General features: G+C 49.9%; 1 protein-coding gene across 1 annotated transcript in view; it reads left to right on the forward strand.

Moving 5' to 3' along the window:
* The window catches only part of ASPSCR1 (ASPSCR1 tether for SLC2A4, UBX domain containing), an 837953-nt gene that overhangs the window by 119931 nt on the left and 697116 nt on the right, over positions 1-20906 (forward strand). The window contains exon 4 of the mRNA XM_085617557.1: positions 20409-20509. Coding sequence (XP_085473683.1) covers positions 20409-20509 — 101 coding nt within the window. The remainder of the gene's footprint in view (positions 1-20408; positions 20510-20906) is intronic.

Below are 20906 nucleotides of genomic sequence, written 5' to 3' on the forward strand. Positions count from 1 at the left end.
CCTTTGGGTCTTGGATGGGAGTGAGAGGTATCTGCGTCATGTAACTTCGGGATGAGAACTGTGCTTCTGAGGTTTGGTTTGGGGCAGAGAAGTATTTCCACTTTAGTATTTATGTGGGCAGAAAAGTATCTGCCTCTCTGCCTCGGGGAGGACCTTGTGGCATGGCCACCTGTGTGGTGGTAAGTTGACTTGAGAGTTGACTGCAAGTCTGGCAAATGGGTGACTGGTGTCTGTGTTTAGATGTGTGACAGACCAAGTACCCTGGAACGCACTAGTGCCACGTAATGCATTCTATTTCTTCTGTACAAGCTACGTATCACGTTTTAGGAAACTTTGAAAGGATCGTATGGTGTGTCCATTGAAATCTCAATGCTTAGAGACCCCTGTGGCGGATGTGCAATATTCTTTTGTGAAGGTTCTGCTTGAATGTATGTTTTATTTTGTAGGTTCCAGGCAAGAATGGCAGCCAGCCATCTAATATTTTTGTCTTTGTGTGCAGCTTCACCTCGTCAATCTGATCTGTGAAGCAGGAAATAAAAGTGATTTATCTGGGCCCAGCTCCCATGATTAATTTGAAGCGTGAGATGTGAAACTTTGACCTACCATCCTTTCTCAAGATTCTCTGTCACTTGTCCAAGGCCCTGTTTGGCACAGTATTCAATATGATATATTTTGACCAGAGAGAGATTTTTTTTTAAATTTACAAATTGCACCTCTTAAGTACTGATGAAGTTTGGACTTGAGGGCCACTTGAATTCTGCGATTGTGCGGCTGCAGCGTTTTTTTGCATAGTTGTAGATTTCCCACATTTGTCACATAATCCACCATCTGCCACGTAATCTACAGATTTCAACAAACAGTTCAAAAGTTAATAAAAATGCAGCGACACTTGTTGCAGCGCAGTGGAAAGCCCTTTGCAAAGCTTAAGTGGTCGTCTTTCTGTTGCTCATTGCTAGATGTGGGTGCTATACTGGTACTAATGAGGTGCGGTCAATACCAAGACAGCTGCAACAAGTGTAAACATTTCAAAATAATGAAGTAATACTATTAAAAAATGTGCCGCATTACGCTGCATAATTTGCTTTTTCTGGTTGCATAATTTACTGAACCCTGCACATAATTTGGCTGTTCCCTGCCGCATAATTCCAGTGGCCCTAGTCATTGCAAGCAAGCGATATTGGGTTTTAGCTCACCAGGCTTTGGCCTTAAAGCATGGATCCAGATTGATATGGTATATTGCTTCGTAATCAAAAGATTACTGCTCATTTGTCAGACTGGATCCATAGGTTGTTCCCAGTTTTACAAAAAGGCAAACTGTGAAGCAAATGTAAGGAGATTCTGTTTAAGTTTGAAATCGGGTGGTCTCCTCTTTTGTGTACTATAGAGGGTCATGGGATGGGAAGAAAGCAAATGATCAATTGTGCCTATGTTTACTTTGGTGTTCCACAGGGATCTGTTCTGGTCCTACACGCTTCTCACTTTGCACTCTTCCCCTCCCTACAATGATGTCTGTTGGTTGATGCAAATCCTCTATGTTGGTCTTGTTGAAGATATCACTGCTCAACTGCTGACCAATCAGAACTTGCGTTCATCTTCTTCTCTCTTTTTTCATTATAATACACATTTGCTCCTGTTTTACTTGCTCCCCTTTTATTGTCAACCCTAGTTTCACGTCCTATATATAGTCTTTAAATGTTCATTATCCGGCTCCTCCTCCTTATTTATGCTCTTTGTTTTCTCTTTATAATCCTTTTTGATCCCTTTGCTCTGTTCTTCGTTCTTGTTCTATATTCAATAGCCTTCCTGTGCTTGTTATCTCATAAATGTAGAAGTTCATCATTTAAACCTAAATTAAAAAGCAATTGAAAGATCAGCTCTTGGCATCATTTAACCACCTTGGACCGTGTGTTCATAAGCTTTTCTTTGGTTGACGTTTTAGTTTTGCAACTTTCTTGAGTTGGACAGCACTTTGGATAGAACCACTGTTATAAGTAATTCATTTATAATCGTAGGTGGCTCTTGGAGACCTACTCCTGACCAAACCGTACCAACTCTCCAAACCAGAATGATACACTTGAACATGTCTTTTTCTCTGTTAGGAAAATTCTGGAAGCATTTGGGGTCATTCACCAACTCCTTAAAAGTAGCCTAAAATTGTTACATTATGTAAATGTATGTGTGTTTTCATACTGGAACCAATCAATCAATCAATCCGGGAATTCCCGTGAGGGTCCTAAGGCGCTAAGGGGGGGTCCACAGATCTGTTTAGCCGACGAGCCAGGTCATGAGGGTCTTTCTGAAGATGCATCTGATGTCTGCCGGTAGCTCGTTCTAGGGCTTGGCTACAATGGGAGAGAAGGATCTTCCGCCTGCTCTGTGGATGCGTGGCGTTTCTGCCAGTGCGAGGTTGGAAGATCAGAGGTTTCTTTTGGGTACGTGGAAGTTGATTCTGTTGTTGAGGTATTTGAGTCTGTTGTTGTGTAGGCATTTGTAGGCGTGAGTGAGGATTTTGAAGGCGACTCTTTTCTCCACGGGGAGCCAGTGGACATTACGTAGGTGTTGGCTGATGTGTTCATGCCTGGGGATGCCGAGGACGAGTCTGGCGTCGATGTTCTGTATTGTCTGGAGTTTGCAGAGCAGGGACTTGTTGATGCTCGCGTAGAGTACGTTTCCATAGTCCAGTCTGTTGGTGATGAGTGCGTGGGTTACTGTCTTCCTTGACTCAGGGGGGGATCCACTTGAAGGTCTTGCGGAGGATGTGGAGGGTGTTGAAGCAGCTGGAGGTAACGGCATTGACCTGTTGGTTCATGGTGAGTGATGAGTCGAGTACGATGCCGAGGTTCTTGGTGTGGTCTGAGGGGGTAGGTGGGCTTCCAAGGGCAGTCGGCGACCATTTGCTGTCCCATGCAGAAGGGGTGGTACAAAGGACGAGGACTTCTGTCTTCACGGCGTTAAACTTCAGGCAGCTGATGGTCATCCAGACTGCGACATCTTGCATTCCTTTCTGGAAGTTGAGTTTGGCAGTGGTGGGGTCTTTGGTGAGGGAGAGGATGAGCTGGGTGTCATCGGCGTAGGATACGATGTTGAGGCCGTGTTGTTGGACGAGTGCTGCGAGGGGGACCATGTAGATGTTGAAGAGGGTGGGGCTCAGTGATGAACCCTGTGGGACTCCGCAGGTGATTTTCGTTGGGTCAGAGAGGAAGGGTGGGAGTCTGATCCTTTGACTTCTTCCGGTGAGGAATGATCGGATCCAGTCCAGGGCTGTTCCTTGTATGCCTGTGTCGTGTAGTCTGGCGACTAGGGTGCGGTGGGAGACGGTGTCGAAGGCCGCTGATAGGTCGAGTAGGATGAGGGCTGCGGAGTGGCCTTGGTCCAGGAGGGTGGGAATGTCGTCTGTGGCAGCGAATAGGGCGGTCTCTGTGCTGTGGTTGCTTCGGAATCCGGACTGGGATGTCTCGAGGACGGCATTCTCTTTAATGAATTGTGTCAGTTTCCTGTTGACTGTTTTCTCTGCAACTTTGGCTGCTAAGGGGAGGAGCCAGCTGGGCCGATAGTTCTTGAGGTCGGTGGGGTAAGCTGTGGGCTTCTTGAGCAGGGGTCTGACTTCTGCGCGCTTCCAGTTGTCTGGGAAGATGCCTGTTTTGAAGGTGGTGTTGATGGTGCGTTGTAATTCGGGTGCGATGGTGGCCGCGGCTCTGTGGTAGATGTGAGGGGGCAGGGGTCAGTGGGGGCCCCGAAGTGGATCCTTTTTATGGTCGAGGCGGTGTCTTCAGCCGTGATCGGTGTCCAGTTGGAGATTGGGGGCTGGCTGGTGTTTCTGGGGGGCGGGGGGCAGTCTGTGGCACCTGGTGGATGGTCGACGAAGTTGTTGTGGAGGTTTTTGATCATGAGGTGGTAATAGGTTCCAAGCTTGTCGCAGAGGTCTTGGGATGGGGTGATGTCTATGGCTTCGCTGCGTGGGTTGGTGAATTCATGAATGACACTGAAAAGTTGGAGTTGGCCAGGTTTTTGTTGTGGATGAAGTTCCTCTTGGTGGCTCGGATCTGGTTGTGGTAGTCTGCCATGGCGTCCTTGTAGGTGGTGTGGTTTTCGGTTGTCTTTGTGTTTCTCCAGTTCTTCTCCAGGCGTCTGAAGGTGCGTCTGGCTTCTTGGAGAGCGGTGGTGAACCAGGCGGCTTTCCTGGGCCGTTGTCAGTCGGGGTTGCGTAGCGGGCGAGCTCGTCTGCACAGTTGGAGATCCAGGTGTGGAGTTCTATGGCTGCGTCATTTGCGTCGGGTTCCCAGGTGTGGTTGTCTCGGGTGAGGGTGGAGTAAAGTTGCTCGTCAGTAACCATGCTCCAGTTCCTTCGTGGTGGGCGTGAGGCTGGTTTGGGTTCCTTAGGTTTGTTGATGGCGAAGTGTATGCAGTGGTGGTCGGTCCATGGAGGCTGCGTTGTGTGGCTGAATTGGACACTCTTTCCTGCTGCAAACCAATGTCTGTAATGCAACCTGAGCACACAGCTCACTGCATTTCCTTAGTAAGCTCACCCCTAAAGTAAGAGTTTGCTTTAATGATCCTTGTATACAGGTTTGAAAAACTTGTACAGATTTATACAAACCTTGCCTTAATTTCAGACAATCCTCTTTCACAGATCCACACAGTGGTACTGTAAGCTGGCAGCCAAAGAATTTGTATGTCTTGGGGTTACTTGTACAGTGTACAAAATAAACATAAGAAGTTGTTATAATTGACCCCATTCAATATGTCCTGTACGTCCATAGTTCAGTGTCCACTGTTTACATTCCTGCTTGGTATTATTTGGTTAACGGGGTATGGTAATGGATTGGCTCAAAATGGGAATGAGCCGATGGGGTGTGGCCAAGAACATGGCCGGGTAGCTGCGTTATTCGCGAGCTCTGCTGGCCCCAGACTTTATCCTGATCCTTGACGCCTTAAAATAAAGTGAACGTTGTCGGAAGACGGCAGCAGTCGAGGGGGCACCCGCGGAGGTGTGTGGAGGTCCTTTCAGCCGAGATCTGAGGCTTTGTTGGCATGGCATCCGATACGTGCCTCAGCAGGATGGCGGCTGGCTGGGAGTGACTGGCGGTGCAGGCCAAAGCAGAGTCGTGAGTTCCGGGTGCGAAAGTGGTGCACCCCGTGCAGTGACGGCCGCGGCGGCTACGGGTGGCGCCGACACACCTCCCCACCCCTCCCAGCAGCAGTGAAGATTGAGGCCCACAGTCCACCTCAAGGGACCCCGGCAGCAAAGCGTGGCTGCCGGAACCTGCTGCACGGCGTCTGAGAGGAGGGGGACCCTCTCTGGTAACAGAATGACTCCTGCGACCTGAGCAGACCAGACTGCGGCTTGCCCCCAGTAGAAGAGACGGGTAAGAGACTCGGCGAGGGGGAGGTTGGCGCGCCTATTCCTCTTATCCCCACCGAAGTGAAGCAGCCTCGCAGTGGGCTGGAGGCATCAGCTCTTCTGAGGCCGGGCGACCTGGGACACTGCCAGAAGCGGTGCGGAGCCGCTGGACTGCTGGCAGATTTCTTGAAGAGCTAGGCCCATAGTGAGGAGGGCTACAGACAGGCCCCCCGCTTGTGTTTCCCTGACAGCGGTCCCCGCATTAAGGACACCTCTCCTGGTAGGCTTGTGAAGGCCGCAGAGACCCTTGGCCAGAGCGTGTTGCACAGAGGATTGTCTGCGGCGGTATTGGACGCCAACAAGTGTCCGCCGCGGTGCGGCGCACAGTTGCCACCCACGCTGAGTATGCAGATACTGCTCAGTGACAAGGAGCTGTTTGGGGCAAAGCGGACTGGTGAGAGGGGCAGCGGGCCATCCTGACTTTGTACCGGTGTGGTGTGCCGCCGCCTACATAGCCCTGCAAGGTACCCAGCGGGCTGGTTCTTCCAACCGGTTGGGGTGCTACTGGTTCCTGGATCGGTGAAGTGGCACCACTATATACGGAGAAGAGCCCAGCGAGACCCCTCCACTTCTATTTGGTCCACCACTTTGTGAGGCGTGAAGAGACCTCTGAGGCCCCACGCAAGGGGTTATTGTCACACTGAGAGTTCCCCGATAGCTCAGGTGGAGCCGCGCAGGGAATCTGCCCCAGGCGACTAAGGTGGCTGCTGGGACTGGGAGAGGTGGATGGCCGCAGCCGGCTGACAGAGCACCCAAGATGGCTAGAGATAAGGAACCTAAGACATCTAAACAAGGGAAGCTGGACCGCTTTACCAAAGTCCTTCCAGCGACGGAAGGAGTGGAGGGAGGTCCTGCCCCCCTCCCAGATGCGGACACAATCCTGCAGGCCATGCATGCACCCCGAGAAAGCCTTGAAGGCAAGATGGCAGAAATACGAACCAAGGTTACGTTACTGCGCCAAGACCTGCGAAGGGTTTCGAAAGGGTCACAGAGGCAGAACAGTGCGTTTCGAAATTAGAAGACCCCTCGCAATCCACACGTATGGAACTGGTGGGACTCATGGCGACTGTGAAGGAGGTGGCCTGGAGAGTCGACGATGCCGAAAATAGAGCCCGCAGAAACAATCTGAGATTTATAGGTTTTCCGGAGAATGCGGAACGCTCTGATCCGGGACAGATCCTGCTGACGTTTCTTAGAGACTATCTCCTGGAGACACAGTTTTCATCATGTTTCGTCATAGAGAGAGCGCATCGAATGCCCAATGTCCGGCCGCCACCGGGAGCCTCCACGCCCCCCCCCCCCTCCCGCCGAGCACTGATAGCCCGATTCTTGAATTTTCAGGACCGAGATCTCATACTCTGAGAAATACGCAAGAAGGGGGAGATCAAATACGAAAACACAAGAGTGATGGTGTTCCCGGATTACTTGCGAGATGTCCAAAAGCAGCGACGCACCTTTGATCCCATCAAGGTGAAACTTCGAGCCCTCGAGATCCAGTACATGTTAATATTCCCAGCCCAGTAAAAGTTATCCTTCAAGATACCACACAGTTCTTCCAGACACCAGAGGAGGCATGGTCCTGGATCGAAGAACGGCCTCGGCTGCGGCGTGGATCGACAGCGGCTGTGGCATTGTCTACTGACAAACGACCGAGCCCCAGCATGGAACGACCTAAGGGAAAAACGGCAGAGACGAGTGCTGTCATGGCTACGTCGGGGAGGTCCCAGAGGCAGAAGGAACAGGGAGCCACCATATCGGACACGGATAACGACACTGCCCAGGTGCACATGTCTTGGCCCGATATTCCTGGAGAAGACCCCCGACTGCTGCAGCGTCCAAGCAATGGCGAAGAGGAATAACGAATTGAGGCCAGACGCCCACCTAGAGACGTTGTGAGATTCCCGAGGCCTGATGGACATTTGGGACCCTTGGCCCGATAACGGGAAGTATACAGTGTGTTGTTGTTATTGTGCTATCATATAGTTGAATTACTAGGGGAGTGGGGGGTGGGGGGGGGAATACAGACCTCTGGGTGGTTTACCCGTGCCAGTATTATCATGTTGATGCATTTGGGGGTGGTGGGGGTGCCTTCAGAGTGTGGGGAGGGGGTGTTTTGGACACTGCAGAATGTTCTGAAGTATGTCTACTGGGAAGGGGGGGTAGTTTTGTTCAGATAGCTTTCATGAATACCGATACTGGGCACTATATGGGCGCTGTTGGGAACTCTGGGTGGGAAGGGCACGCTTTGACTCTCCTTCCACAATGGTTTCAGTCCGTTACACAGTGCTGAAGTGGAAAGCCAATGGGTTGGAGAACAAAATTAAAGGGGGGTTAGTATCCAATTACCTTAAAAGGCTCAAACCGGATGTAATATTCTTACAGGAAACACATCTCATGGGCCCACACTGTTCATTTTTGGGTAGGGGGTAATACACCACCTTGGCACACGTGGGCTTCACCTGAGGTTCAAGGGGAGTGGCAAGCCTCGTTAAGAAATCACCCCCCTTCCGAGTCACTCGACAATGGCAGGACCCTGATTATTATGAAATCTGTTTATTAGCATTTGTTGATATAGACATAACATACATCATGAATGTAATATCCCACAAGCAATGAGTCCGGTACTCAGAGGAGTATCCGCTAATTGTGAACGTGGTGAGCCGCAAGATCCAGCGCCACCACGAGGCGTGGATTGATGCAATCAAGTAAGTATCAGGGCCACCGCCCGCAGTTTAACAGATTCATGTAACAGCCGAACTTAGAACAAAGAAGATAGGTTAAACAACAGAAGTCCATCAGAAACAACAGCAGCAGGTTCGATCTTAGACCATACGACCCTCAGGATACCCCCCCCCGGTCCACCCCCCCCCCCCAACCCCGGCCCCCCCATCACCCGCGACATGTCATACTATGAGAGGCAAATGTCAGTGTCCGCACATCCTCCCGGTTCGGTTAGGACCTCCCCGTCAGTCCCCGGAGTGGGTCTCCCAGGCTCACCTCCATTCCCCTCCCCACCAGGGAGTGGCACCGCAGTATGTGTCCCACAGAGTCTCAGGGCATCCCCATCCAGCCGCATCAGGACCTGCACGTGTACGTCCCATTGACTCGCTATGGGTGTGAGTCTGAGGCCTAACGTTTCCTCTCGCAAGAGAGCCGTGCCCTCCGCCCCCGCCACACTAGCAAGGAACTCCGCCACGCCTGCGCCCGAGGGGGTTCAGTCGCCTTCCAGCACTTGGTAATTAACCGCTTCGCCACAATCAGGCCCAGATCGAGGAAGCGACAGGCAACCTTCGTGGGGGGGAGTCCTACGAAACAAGTGTAACAGACAGGCGGGCCAATCTCGCTGCGCCAGCGGACCGGCGCAAGTACGTAGCGCTCCATGCACCGTACGCCAGTATGAGTCGAGCGCTGGGCAGCTCCATAGCATGTGTACTAGTCCAGCATCCAGAGCCCTGCAGCGTGGGCATTCAGCGTCCGCCCGGTGGAAATAGCGATTAATGGAGTCGGGAGTGAGATATGCTCTGTGCAGTATGAAGTACTGGATTTGGCGAAACCGCAGATTCCTGGGGATCCGTGTGGGCCCCCGTAGCGTATCCCTCCATTCCTTGTCGGTCAGGGGACGGTCCAAATCCACTTCCCATTTACCCCGTAGCGGAGACAGGTCCGCCGCCACCATCACGCGCAATGAGGCCGCGAACCAGCGAATCATGTGGCCGCCCCGTCCCATGACGTGAAGGTACTGCATCATGAGGTGTTGCGCCGGTTCCTCCTGAAGAGCACCCCACCGACTCGTCAGCGTCGCGACCAGCGAGCGGTGACGGAGGAACTGACCGGCCGGTAACCCCGTCTCCTCCGCCAGCTGGGCGAACGGTATAAGCGCACCGTCGCGGTAGAGGTCCCCCAGCGTGCAAATATCCGCCGCGTGCCAGTCGGCAAGCTCTGCCGAGCGCAGTATCCCTCGACCGCTAGGTGAACCCTCAATCGGCATGGCAGGGGCATATGGGGTATGTGACCGAGTCAGGTAGAGGGCTCGCCGATAGCACCGACAGGCCACCGCCACTAGAAGGGGCCCTGGCTTGGTCGCTCTGGCCGTCGGATGAAACAACGCGATGACATCCGTCAGGGGGAGCGGTGGCTCCACGGACGCCGTGTCGTCCCTTTCCCGGTCGGCCAGCCACCTGGCCACCCATTGCAGCTGTGCTGCTAGGTAATAGTGCACAAAACAGGGCATCGCAAGTCCCCCCTGACCCGTGGGGAGGTATAACTTAGAGAGCGCCACTCTGTGTCGTGCGGTGCCCCATACAAAATCCCGAAGGGAGCGCTCCAGGGCGGCGAAGAAGGACGCCGGGATATAGGTCGGCAGGTTAGCAAAATAGTAAAGGAGTCTGGGCAGGGCCACCATTTTGACCAGTGCAATGCGACCTGTGACCGCAAGGGGAAGGGTGCCCCAGAAACGCATCTGGGCCCTGATCGCCGTCACCGCGCTGCCCAAGTTACCCTCCACTAAGTCAGCGGGTCGCCGGTACACCTGAATGCCCAGGTAACGGAAGGTGTCTGGCTGCCACCGGACAGGCACACCTCCCAGTTGAAACCGGGGGTCCAGGGTATCATCACGGAACGGGTAGAGACACGATTTGGCTGCGTTCACCTTTAACCCGGAGAGTGTTGCAAACTCCGTGAGAACCCGTTCAAGGTCCCCTGAGATATTCGCCACATCCCGCACGAAGATCAAGAGGTCATCCGCGTACAAGGAAACCTGGTGGGTGGCGTCGCCCATTGGGATGCCGTCCGTCAACACCCCCCGCAGGGTGGCTGCCAGGGGCTCGATGGCAAGCGCGAAAAGGAGGGGTGAAAGGGGGCACCCCTGCCTGGTACCTCGGCCAACCGAGATGGCCTCGGAAACGTACGGGCCAGTTCTCACCCGGACCACAGGGTTCTTATAGAGGAGCGCCGCCATTTGCAGAAACCCAAGGCCTAGTCCGTAATGTGATAGGGTTGCCACCAGGTAGCCCCATTCCAAGCTATCGAAGGCTTTCTCGAGGTCTAACACTAGACAGCCCGCCCGTGGCCAGTGCTGTGCACCGTGTACGGCGACACGGAAGAACCGGCGAAGATTAAGCGAGGTACTGCGCTTCGGCACAAATCCATTCTGGTCCCTGTGCACCAGCACAGGCACGGTGGGGGCCAACCGCTCCGCTAGGACCTTGGCCAGGATCTTGTAGTCGGTGTTGAGGAGGGCGAGGGGGCGATAGGACCCTAGATGAGTAGGATCACGCCCGACAATGGCAGGACCCTGATGGCACATATATAGCAGTTCAGTGCACCTGGAACCACGTGACGTGGGTACTTATTAGTGTCTACGTGCCTCCAGCAACGTACGCTGGATAAGTTGATGGAACCCCTATTGCAGTCCAGCTCTGCCACACATATTATTGGGGGGGAATTTAATGATGTGAGTGATCCTTCTTTGGATTGTACACTGACTCGAGCCGGGTTGCACAAAGCTACTGCCCTGTCAAGGTTCCCGGCGGCCTTGGGCTAACTGACCTCTGGAGGCGCCACCACCCATCTACACGTGCATACTCATACTTTTCTGGGGCTCACAGGGTGTTTTCAATGTTGGACTACCTCTTTGCCCCAGCTGGAGAGGTTGAGCAAGTTGAAGAAATTGAATATCTGGCTTGGGGTATTTCAGATCACTCGCCACTCTACCTGCGGGTGGGAAAACGTGGGGGAGGTCAAGGTACTTATTGGAGACTGAATGCGTAGGCACTAAAAAAGGGAACAGTGGTAAAAGAACTTAAGGTAGAAACTGAGCTAAATTTTAAGGAAAACGTCGGCTCAGTACAGTCAGCCCTTACCCTCTGGGAGTCCTTTAAGGCAGTGTTGCGTGATCGGGCCCAAAATATTATTGCCCACAAAAAGAGGCGGGAAACCCAAGAGATTGTAGAGATGGAGCGCAGGCTAGTGGACCTTGATGATAATGGTTCCCCCACATTGAGCGACCATATCCTCCGTGAAATTGATGTCACCAGAAGGAAATACCAGACACTGGTCACTGAGGAGGCACGGGCACACCTACTCGCAGTTCAACATAGACTATATGAGACGGGAGATAGAGCAGGCAAACTGTTGGCATGGCTGGGCCGGAAGGAGCAAGAGTCGAGGAAGGTTACATCCATTAGGGGTCAAGGCCATACCTGCACCACACCCCAGGACATTGCAGGGGCCTTGGCCCGTTACTACTCACCACTCTATGCACCACAGACGCTAATGGGTGAAACACAAATAGCTCAATATCTCAAAGAGATTGAACTCCCTTGCCTCGCACAAGCCGAGAGGGATAGACTAGAGGACGATATTACCCTGGCAGAAGTCATAGAGGCCATTGGTCGACTAAAGACCGTGAAAACCCCGGGACCCACTCGGCTCCCGGGGGAATTTTTTAAGGCACACAGTACCCTATTAGCTCCACATTTACTTACAATGTTTCAGGCTTCCAAGGAAAGCGGAACGCTCTCACCGGACCTAAGAATGGCAACGGTGGTGGTGATACCCAAAATGGGGAAACCCCCGGACGAGTGTGGGTCTTACCATCCCATCTCATTGTTAAACATAGAAACCAAGATACTGGCTACCATCCTTGTGACACGTCTCTTAACTGTCATCACCTCCCTGATACACGGAGACCAATCCGGCTTTATGCTAAAACGAGCCACACGCTATAACCTGAGATGCGTGGCTAACTGGATGGATGCTATCCGAGATCGAGAAGAGGCTCACCTGCTCCTGTCACTCAACGCTGAGAAAGCGTTTGACGCCGTCCATTGGCCTTTTATGAGATGCACTTTGGAGAAATTCGGATTTGGCCCTGAGTTTAGGGAATGGGTGGCGCTATTATACACGAATCCAGAAGCTAGAGTTCGGGTGAATGGTGCTTTCTCAAGCACCTGGCCGATTCACAGGGGGACTAGGCAGGGATGCCCCCTTTCCCCCTTACTGTTTGCCCTTATACTTTAACCCTTGGCCTATGTCATCAGAGCCATCCCGGGGCTGGGTGGTTTCGTGGATGAAGCCCATCTGCTGGATGAAGAACGCACATCACTGTATGCGGATGACATTCTGTTATATGAGATACTCCCTCAAACTCTTCAAATTTTTTAGGTCTATGGGCGCCAGACCGGGTATAGGATCAACTGGAGTAAATCCACCTTATAATGGGGGTTTGGCCCTTCCGGACATTAGGGCATACTATAAAGCATCTCATCTCATTGTAATCAATGAATGGATTCACGCGTTCTGGGGACCTCCCGACGTATAGGCTGGAAAGACTACAGTTCAGGGAGAATACACACCTGCACTATCTCTACGGAGGTAAGGGAAGTAGCTGATTATTACAGACAACCCAGAGGACGCTGGAGGCGTGGAAAAGCGCTGAGCGGCTGATGAACTGGGACCAAAAACCAACCAGAGACACACCTGTATGGGAGGGGAATAGATTATCAGAGATCAGAAAGTTCAGGGGTTTTTGACAATGGGACCTAGTTAGTATCTCCAAAGTGGGGTATTTCTTGGAGAAAGGGGTATTGGCCTCCTTTCGCTCACTCCAAGTCAATTATCAGCTCCATGACACTCAGGTGTATGCCTACCTCCGTCTGAAGTATGCATGGGTGGCAGAAGGGCTGGATAGAAGGACAATACCGGAATATGCCCCGTTAGAGGGTCGACTCCTACAGGAGGAGATCCGAGCTAAAGCTATTTCATATACCTATAAAACGTTACTTAATAACATGCCGGACAAATTAGGTCCCCTCTGAGCTAAATGGGAAAGAACCACTGGGCTCATGGACGATCTTGACTGGGAAGCGGCACTCTTGCATCCACGTGAGGTGGCAATTAAACTACGGTTGCGCCTCATCCAATACAAAATACTGAACCAAGCCTATTTTGACAGGGCAAGATTACATAAAATAGGGAGAGCTCCGAATCCAGATTGTCTTAGATGTCACACGGAAAGTGGAACATTTATACACACCCTTTGGGAATGTAATACAGTCCGAACGTACTGGGGAACGATTGTGGCAGAGCTCAATAATATATTAGGAATCCAACTGGAGCTGGAACCAAAGTTTCTTCTTCTGGGAATTCCTACGGAGGTGGATATCCCACGACGCAAACTCATCCTGGCCAACCTGGAGTTGGTGGTAGCCAAATGGGACATAGCTAAATATTGGGGGGCCCGCAAGTACCTACTCTGAATGAATGGAGGGCAAGTCTTCATTTGTATATGGTGGTGGAACAAGTAACCTACAAGGCTAGGGGTTGCCCGCGGAAATTTCGGAAAATATGGGCACCATGGATTGAGTACTACGATCTAGACGTGGGAGGGCGAAGAAGGAAATGGGGAATCCCCCCCCCCCCCCCCCCAGAAAGGCCGAGGAATGAGCATTGAATGATGTACTGTTTGCCTTACTACTGGTACCCACGAGCGTTGTGAACAAGACCCTGCATCCCTTTTGCGCCCAGGCTATTCGAACTTGGCCACAGCCCCACCGGCTGACGACATTTTGCCCTTCTAATTGTCTTACTATGCTGCTATGGATGGATATCCACTGTGTATTGTGTATTCATGCTTTGTTTGATGTTTTGTTTCGCAATAAAAACTAAATACAAATATTTTTTTTTAAAGGGGGGGGTGAGCCTATATATGGAGGGTTAAGAGTAGCTGCAGGTCATGTGACCCGCAATCTTTGTTTGTGTGTTTGAACACTGAGTTTCACAAATTCCCTTATTTACTTAAAAGCTTTGTTGTTTGAGGGTAGACAGAGCCATCAAGGCTTCAGCGATGTTTTGACAATTATGAACAGATGCTGGGCTTAATGATTCAGAGTTTGTGTTTTGAGAACTATCCACAAAGCCGGATTTTGTTTCAGAAGCTCACTTCAATGTAACAAGTGGATCCTGGGAGCCCTTTATAAGTTGGTTCCGTTACCTAAGATGGCTATTACATCATCCAAATACGATACCCCTGGTTCGACTTGCATCTTCATGTTTTAAAAAGCAATGCAAAGTGCTAGAAAGAAAATGGTAAAAGAATTATGGACTTATTGACAAAATGTTACATAAAAACTATTAAGTCATACCATATGCAAAATGCGAGCCCAACCACTCTGCAACCAGAATTGAGAAAGCCACTAACTGTGTAAAATAATTTCTTTCAGTATGTTACATCCAGCTGTGAAAATTCCGGGGGCGATTCTAATTAAAGCCCGCTGCAATGAAATTGTCCATTTCTTTTCAAAGAAAGTTTTGGGTATCTATGCCTCAAGTTTATACAGAACAGGGGGTCTCTCACCGTTTCAGTCATAAGAGCTACTTGTATACAGTGAAAGTCATCCCAAGCTACTAATATCTGTGCATCAGGCAGGGTTTTGGGCAGTAATGTATGAAGCCTTTATCAATTTGGAATGCCTCTTCATAGGTAAGACATAAGAGCCGTAGCTACTATGCACCAAGCACCAAGGTATTAATATTACTAATAAGTCTTCCCAGCGCCACCTGATTTATCAATGAAATAGCAGCTTTAAATCTATTTAGGAGATAATGAAGTTTCAAAATACACAAATTTTTGTCTTGAAAACACGCTTTTAAATTTTTGTTAACATAGATTAATTGAACCAACCAAAAATGTACAATTTCGTACGTTTGGATGCACACAGGAAAGCTACTTACAGGTAGGTGGAGAGCCACCAGTAGCTCACAAGCAACGTATTGGAGAAGCCTGATACAGACTCTTAAGATTAAGGACCATGGTCTGTTTACCTTCAAATATGTTGAAGCAGAGAATTTGGATTCATTAGTCAATTCAGTAAAGTCTAGTTCCCCTTTAGGGCCCTCCCCTCCTCCTATCATCAGGAAAGCCTCACTGGTCCTTTATCCAGTATTAAGACATCGGTTGAACTCTTCCATAACTTCAGCTAAAATCCCTGATAAGTGGACGCATACAGTAAAAAAAATCTTTAGATCCAGCATGCCTTCAGAATTATCAACCTATCTTAGCCCTTCCTCTACCAGCTGAGATTCTGGAGAAACATATTAATTGATAGCTGGCAAAGTATCTTGAAGAGAATTTACTCCATTCCTTTCAGTCAGGCTTCTGGCCTTGCCACAGTACAGAATCTGCCTTACTAGCTGTGTAGAAGAATTGAGAGCCACCTTCGATTAAGGTGGCACAGATGTAATCATCTTGGTGGAACTAAGTGCTGCCTTTGACACTGTTTCTTATGATACACTTCTAGTTAGGCTTTATGACTGTGAAATTATAGGACTGGCATTTAATTGGTTCTCTTCGCTTCTCAGAGGATTCTGTTTTTGAGAAGCCCTACTACTCTGATATGGCATGTGGAGTTCCACACAGCTCATCTTTGAGTCCTACACTTTTTAATGTTTATGCATCCATTGCCAGACATTATTAAACATTTTCGACTTCACACTTGTCTCTTATGCAGATGACACTCAGCTAGTTGTCTTTTCATCTCCAGACCAAGGTACGAACTCCAGCCAGCTGAGAAACTGTCATTGGTAGCAGATTGGATGGATGGATGTGTAGGAGAGTAGGGTCTGCTATCCTATGGTCACCACAAATCTTTGCTTTTGCTTCACTGGTTTTATGACTTAGTGTGGCTGTGGGCCTGCTAATCAGACCCACAGCCCTGCTGCTCTCTCCCTAAATTAATGCCAATGCACGCTAGGTGCATTACCAATTGGAACTGGTTCACCTTATTGGACCCTGTAACAGTGTACCCCAGGTACCCAGGGCATAGGTGTATCCAAGGCCTACCAGGGGCTGCAGCATGTATTATGCCACCCCTGGCCTGGCCTCACTATTTGACACAACTGGCTGATCACTCAGCTGGGGTAAGTTGGTGTAATCACCTCTTACTTAGATATAGTATATCTATATCTAACATATATGGACACATGGTAACCTATCTGTCACTCCTATGGCAGGCCTTAACAATCCTGGAGGCAGAGTGCTTGGTTTCATGTGTGATGGTGCTCTGGCATGAGCTGAGCCTGTCTGCAGCTTTCGGAACAACGTCCTTTAGCTGTTTCATGATATTGCCATACCATATACTCTTAAGTGCATTATGTACCTCGCGGTCAAATGCTAACTCTGGTTTGGCTTTATCAAAACATGTCGAGTAAGGTGTCATACGATTTGGAATACTACCCCCCCCCCGCCAATTCTGGCGACGGGGGTAGCATTCCACCCTTCTAGAGGGACACAACATGTACCTAACCTGAAACCCGGGTAAAGTTAGACAGAGCCTCAGCATCACAAAATGGATGCTGCCACCACAGACACAAGTCTGCCCTCCTGCTGCTGGGAATCCTTCAAGCTTGGGAGGTGCTTGCACCACCCCAGACAGGATTTTGTGTAGTGGGTTAGGGAGGGCTGAATAGATTGAGACATGCCTCGGGCACACAAGGTGTCCCTGTGCATATGCCAGTTCAAACCGGAGCTGGGGCTCCCCCAGCCCCAGTCCTGGCGCGAAACTGGACAAAGGAAAGGGGGTGTAACCGCCCCCCTTCCTGGTCCCACCCAGAGGAGGGACCTAGTAGGTAATCCGGCCCCTAGATTTGGAATAAGAGTAGGAGCTGTGTCCCAAGACTTCAGATCATCCTGAAACTCGACTTTAAAAAGAAGAACTACTGGACTTCGACGTTCTGCTGCACAGAAGACTGAATAGAATCTCCCTTGTGGCCAAGGAGTGACCACCCTGTGAATACAGGCACCATCCAGCAACTCAACGACTGCTTTGCCGCTGCCTCCCGCCGGAGACCGAGCCCAGAGCCCGACAAGACCCAGACTTCCAGACATCTCTGAGCCAGATCCACAGTCCCTGCAAAGAAGAGACCCGTGGAGGCACCGAGAGACGTGGGACCGGCCATCTTGGAACGTCCACGACAAGCTGACTGCGCAGCACCTGATGCATCCTCAACGCTGTGCTTTGGGTCCTGAGAAGCCCCAACACCGAGCAGCATTTGCACCAAAGACCAGCCCTCCAGCATCCACGAGATCTGCGTAGGGCCCTTTTGCTTTTTGCCACTCGACGCGTCATCCCGGTTACTGGCCCGTTGGCTAGTGGCCATCTTGGCGATGAAAACTACAACTAACACTGCTGGTCTGGTTGCTCCAGACTGGCCCTTGCTCCTGTGAAAAGGAGCAGCCCCTCTGACCTTGCTGGCCAGAGCACCAAGCTTTCCTCGATTCCTGCGTGGCTTGCATTAGCCAAGGCCTGTTTGCTCCGATCAAGAAGCCGACATCGCCATCAGCTAGAGCCTTCGTGGGACAGCTCGTGAGTGACTCCTGGACGTCGTCGACCTCTTCACTTTCACGTGGCTGCAGAGACCAGCTTCTTTTCTTCACCTGTATGCACCCGACATCGCCTGGTTCCTTCCTGGTGCCACGCCGGTCACTGGCTAGTGACTTTGAACATTGTCCCCTCTGCTTGCAGGTCGTCTACTCTTCAGATCCATCCTTGGATCCACCAGAACTCTTCCTGCCCGGCCGCCTGCAGCATCTTCATCATCCTCAGGCTCCATAGACCTGCACGACGAAACCCGACGCACTTTGACCCCTATGCACTCGCTTCCTGTGGGTGAGGTAACGCTGGCACTCCGGTGCTCCTGGGTAGAGAAACATCTCTAGTGTCTAGGTTTCAAGTTGTTAGGTTCTGGTCCATCCGGAAGACTCCTTTTCCTTTAACTTTGTGACTTTTACACACCCATTGAAATCAATAGGTGCACGCGTGTAACTTTTAACACTGCACACGCATCCTGTGGGCCTCCTGGTCACTAACTACAGTTAGCTCCTTGTCGTCCCAGCGATTCCCAAGGCCCTAGGCCTTCTTTCCTTTCTATTTGTGGTTCTTCTACCACTATTTTAGTGTATGGTTTAGCTGGCCACCTGGCCCATCCATAATTGTGCAACTTTTCTATATTTAAACACTGCCTTGTTTTAAACGAATGTGCTTCTGTGCTCATAAAGAGTATAGGGGATACTTTTAGTAAATAAATACATATATATTTTGAATATATATCTGTGTGGTGTCCTTTCATTTGGTATTCAAGGAGGTTACATATGGTAAAACAGCTGGCTTCACATGCCCTCAAGAGTTTAGCCTGCAGACTGCACTGTCCACGCTACCACTAGGATAGCTGGTCTATCAAGGTTGACTTCAACCACCACCATAAGGGTTGTTTGGCATGGTACAAGGTGATCACTAGAATTAGTGAGCAGCATATACCAGGCCAACTTCTCACAGGATGGATGCTGCCTCAAGCTAAATGTGAGGGAAAACAGAGGTTTTGAGGGTAGGGACCAACTCACAATATTGGACACTGGCTTGGTGGCCTTCCACCTTAGGCCCTTTGTCAAAGGCTTCAATAAAGAATTTTGGGGCGTGGTTTGATTACCTGCTTTCCTTCGAACCCCACATCCAAAAGTTATTAGTATACTGCTTTGGCCTGTTAAGAAATTTAAGAAAAAGTCTGTGGATCCCTTCTCCCTCTCAAACAGAAATCAGTGATGCCGGCAAAAATCACATCATGGTTGGATTTTGGAAATATAGTCTATCTGGGGATCATCCAAAATGCAGTTGCATGACTACTGCTCCACAATAGCAAGAGAGCATTTGTTTCTGGTCACCTTGCCTGACTCCTTTGGTTAGCAGTTGAATTGAATTGCATTGAATTGAATTTGCTTTGCTTTTCAATCTCTGCAAGACACTCTATTTCAGGCATTTGGTTAAACCACAAATCCCCTCTAGAGCACTAAGATCTTTAAACCGAAAGTTAGCCTCTATACCCAGAGTTCCTAAAATAAGACAAGAAGTTTTATTTTTCTCTTATTTAGCCTCCAGACCTTGGAGCTCACTTCCTTATCATCTCTGTTCCATCCCATCACAGATGAAGTCTAATTTAGGAAAAAATGAAATCCTGTTTTATTTTTTTAATTCACAAGTGCCTCCACATTTTGTCAGTCTGCCTTTCATTGCTGGAAAGCCTGGATCAGGCAGCTAATGTACTATACAAACATCATAAATTAAAATGTTGTACAGGTGAAGGCTGTTCTGGTTTCATTCAGATAGCTATGAAGCACATGTGGTTCTGGGGGTTGGTCTTTGCACGGAAATGGATTTTGTGTATCTTAGCATACCACCAGTATACCCACTATCTTTAGGTTGTAAGTGGCAGGCTGAGAAGGGGAAGATGCTGTGTTTGGTGGCAGTTCTCAGGAGAACAGAGTTGAGAATGTGAATGCTGAGGTGCGAGAATGAGGAAGGGCATTAGGAGGAAGGTGGTGACATAGGGTTGTGGTGGGATGTTCAGTGCTTGATTTGTAAAAAAGAATAAGTGCCAGGGTTCTCGTCAGGAGGCCACTGCAGCTTCCACCACACAATGCCCCTGCCATGCTACCAATGATAGTAACAACACAACTACTGATCATCACACTCCTACAAGTGTGACATGTCGGACTATTTAAGGCCCCCATAGCTATAAGAATGGCTTAGGCGGTAGGTAATAGTCATTTTTAATGACTATAGCATTAATAATTAACTGTAGTTGTAGTCCTCTCTAAATTTACAAGACAGTGCCACCTTGTGGCAGGCTGTCCCAAGCCCCGGTGCTGACAATTAAGTGCCGGTCCTGAGCACCGGAAACCACCGGCTCAAATTAAGCACTGGGGATGTTTTGTCTGTGGAGGTGTAGGTACGATATTTGTGACTATAGACATTCAGGGCTAGTACTGATTTAGAAGTATGAACGGTGTTGATCAAAGATAGACAAGTGAGTAAGGTCTGGAATGTAACCATTCAGCTGTTCTACTAATGTAATGCTCTGTATCCCCTCTCTTTCTCCCTTCTCTATATATGACCTTCGCCCCTTTTTCATGGTCTTATATCTCTGCTTAGTGCCTCCCTACCCTTTTCTTTTTCAGGTCCGCATTGCACTACAGTTAGAGGAGGGCTCCAGATTGCAGGAGGAATTTATCTCAAGCCAGAGTCTGTGGGATGTGCTGCACCACTTTCCACAGTCCAGGTAAGCAAAGTCTAAAAGCTGACATGTATTGAGTGCGAGAACCCTTGCATGAGCCCTCTCTGTGTCCTTAGAGAAGAGACCCACACTACAGAGTCAAAATCTGCTTGGCGTGAGTGGAGGTACAGGCCAGTTTTAGGGTGCTTCAGGGAATATTTGGTTGGTTGTAGAACTGGGGGTGCTGCTGGTCAGGATTGTAATATCTGTGTGTGGCTCCCAGAACTGAAACCGCAGCAATTCAACAGGATAGGATTGAGGTCAGTTGACTGAACTGTGTGTACATAATGTTAGCATTTTGAAACTCCTAAGACGAAATGTTTGTGGAAGAAATATTAAGCACTTTGTGACTTGCACTGCAGCGATGAGTGATTTTTGGCAAGATTACGTAAGGAGGTTACGA

Source organism: Triturus cristatus, chromosome 7, assembly GCF_964204655.1.
Source record: "Triturus cristatus chromosome 7, aTriCri1.1, whole genome shotgun sequence".
In the NCBI taxonomy this organism is placed as follows: Eukaryota; Metazoa; Chordata; class Amphibia; order Caudata; family Salamandridae; genus Triturus; species Triturus cristatus.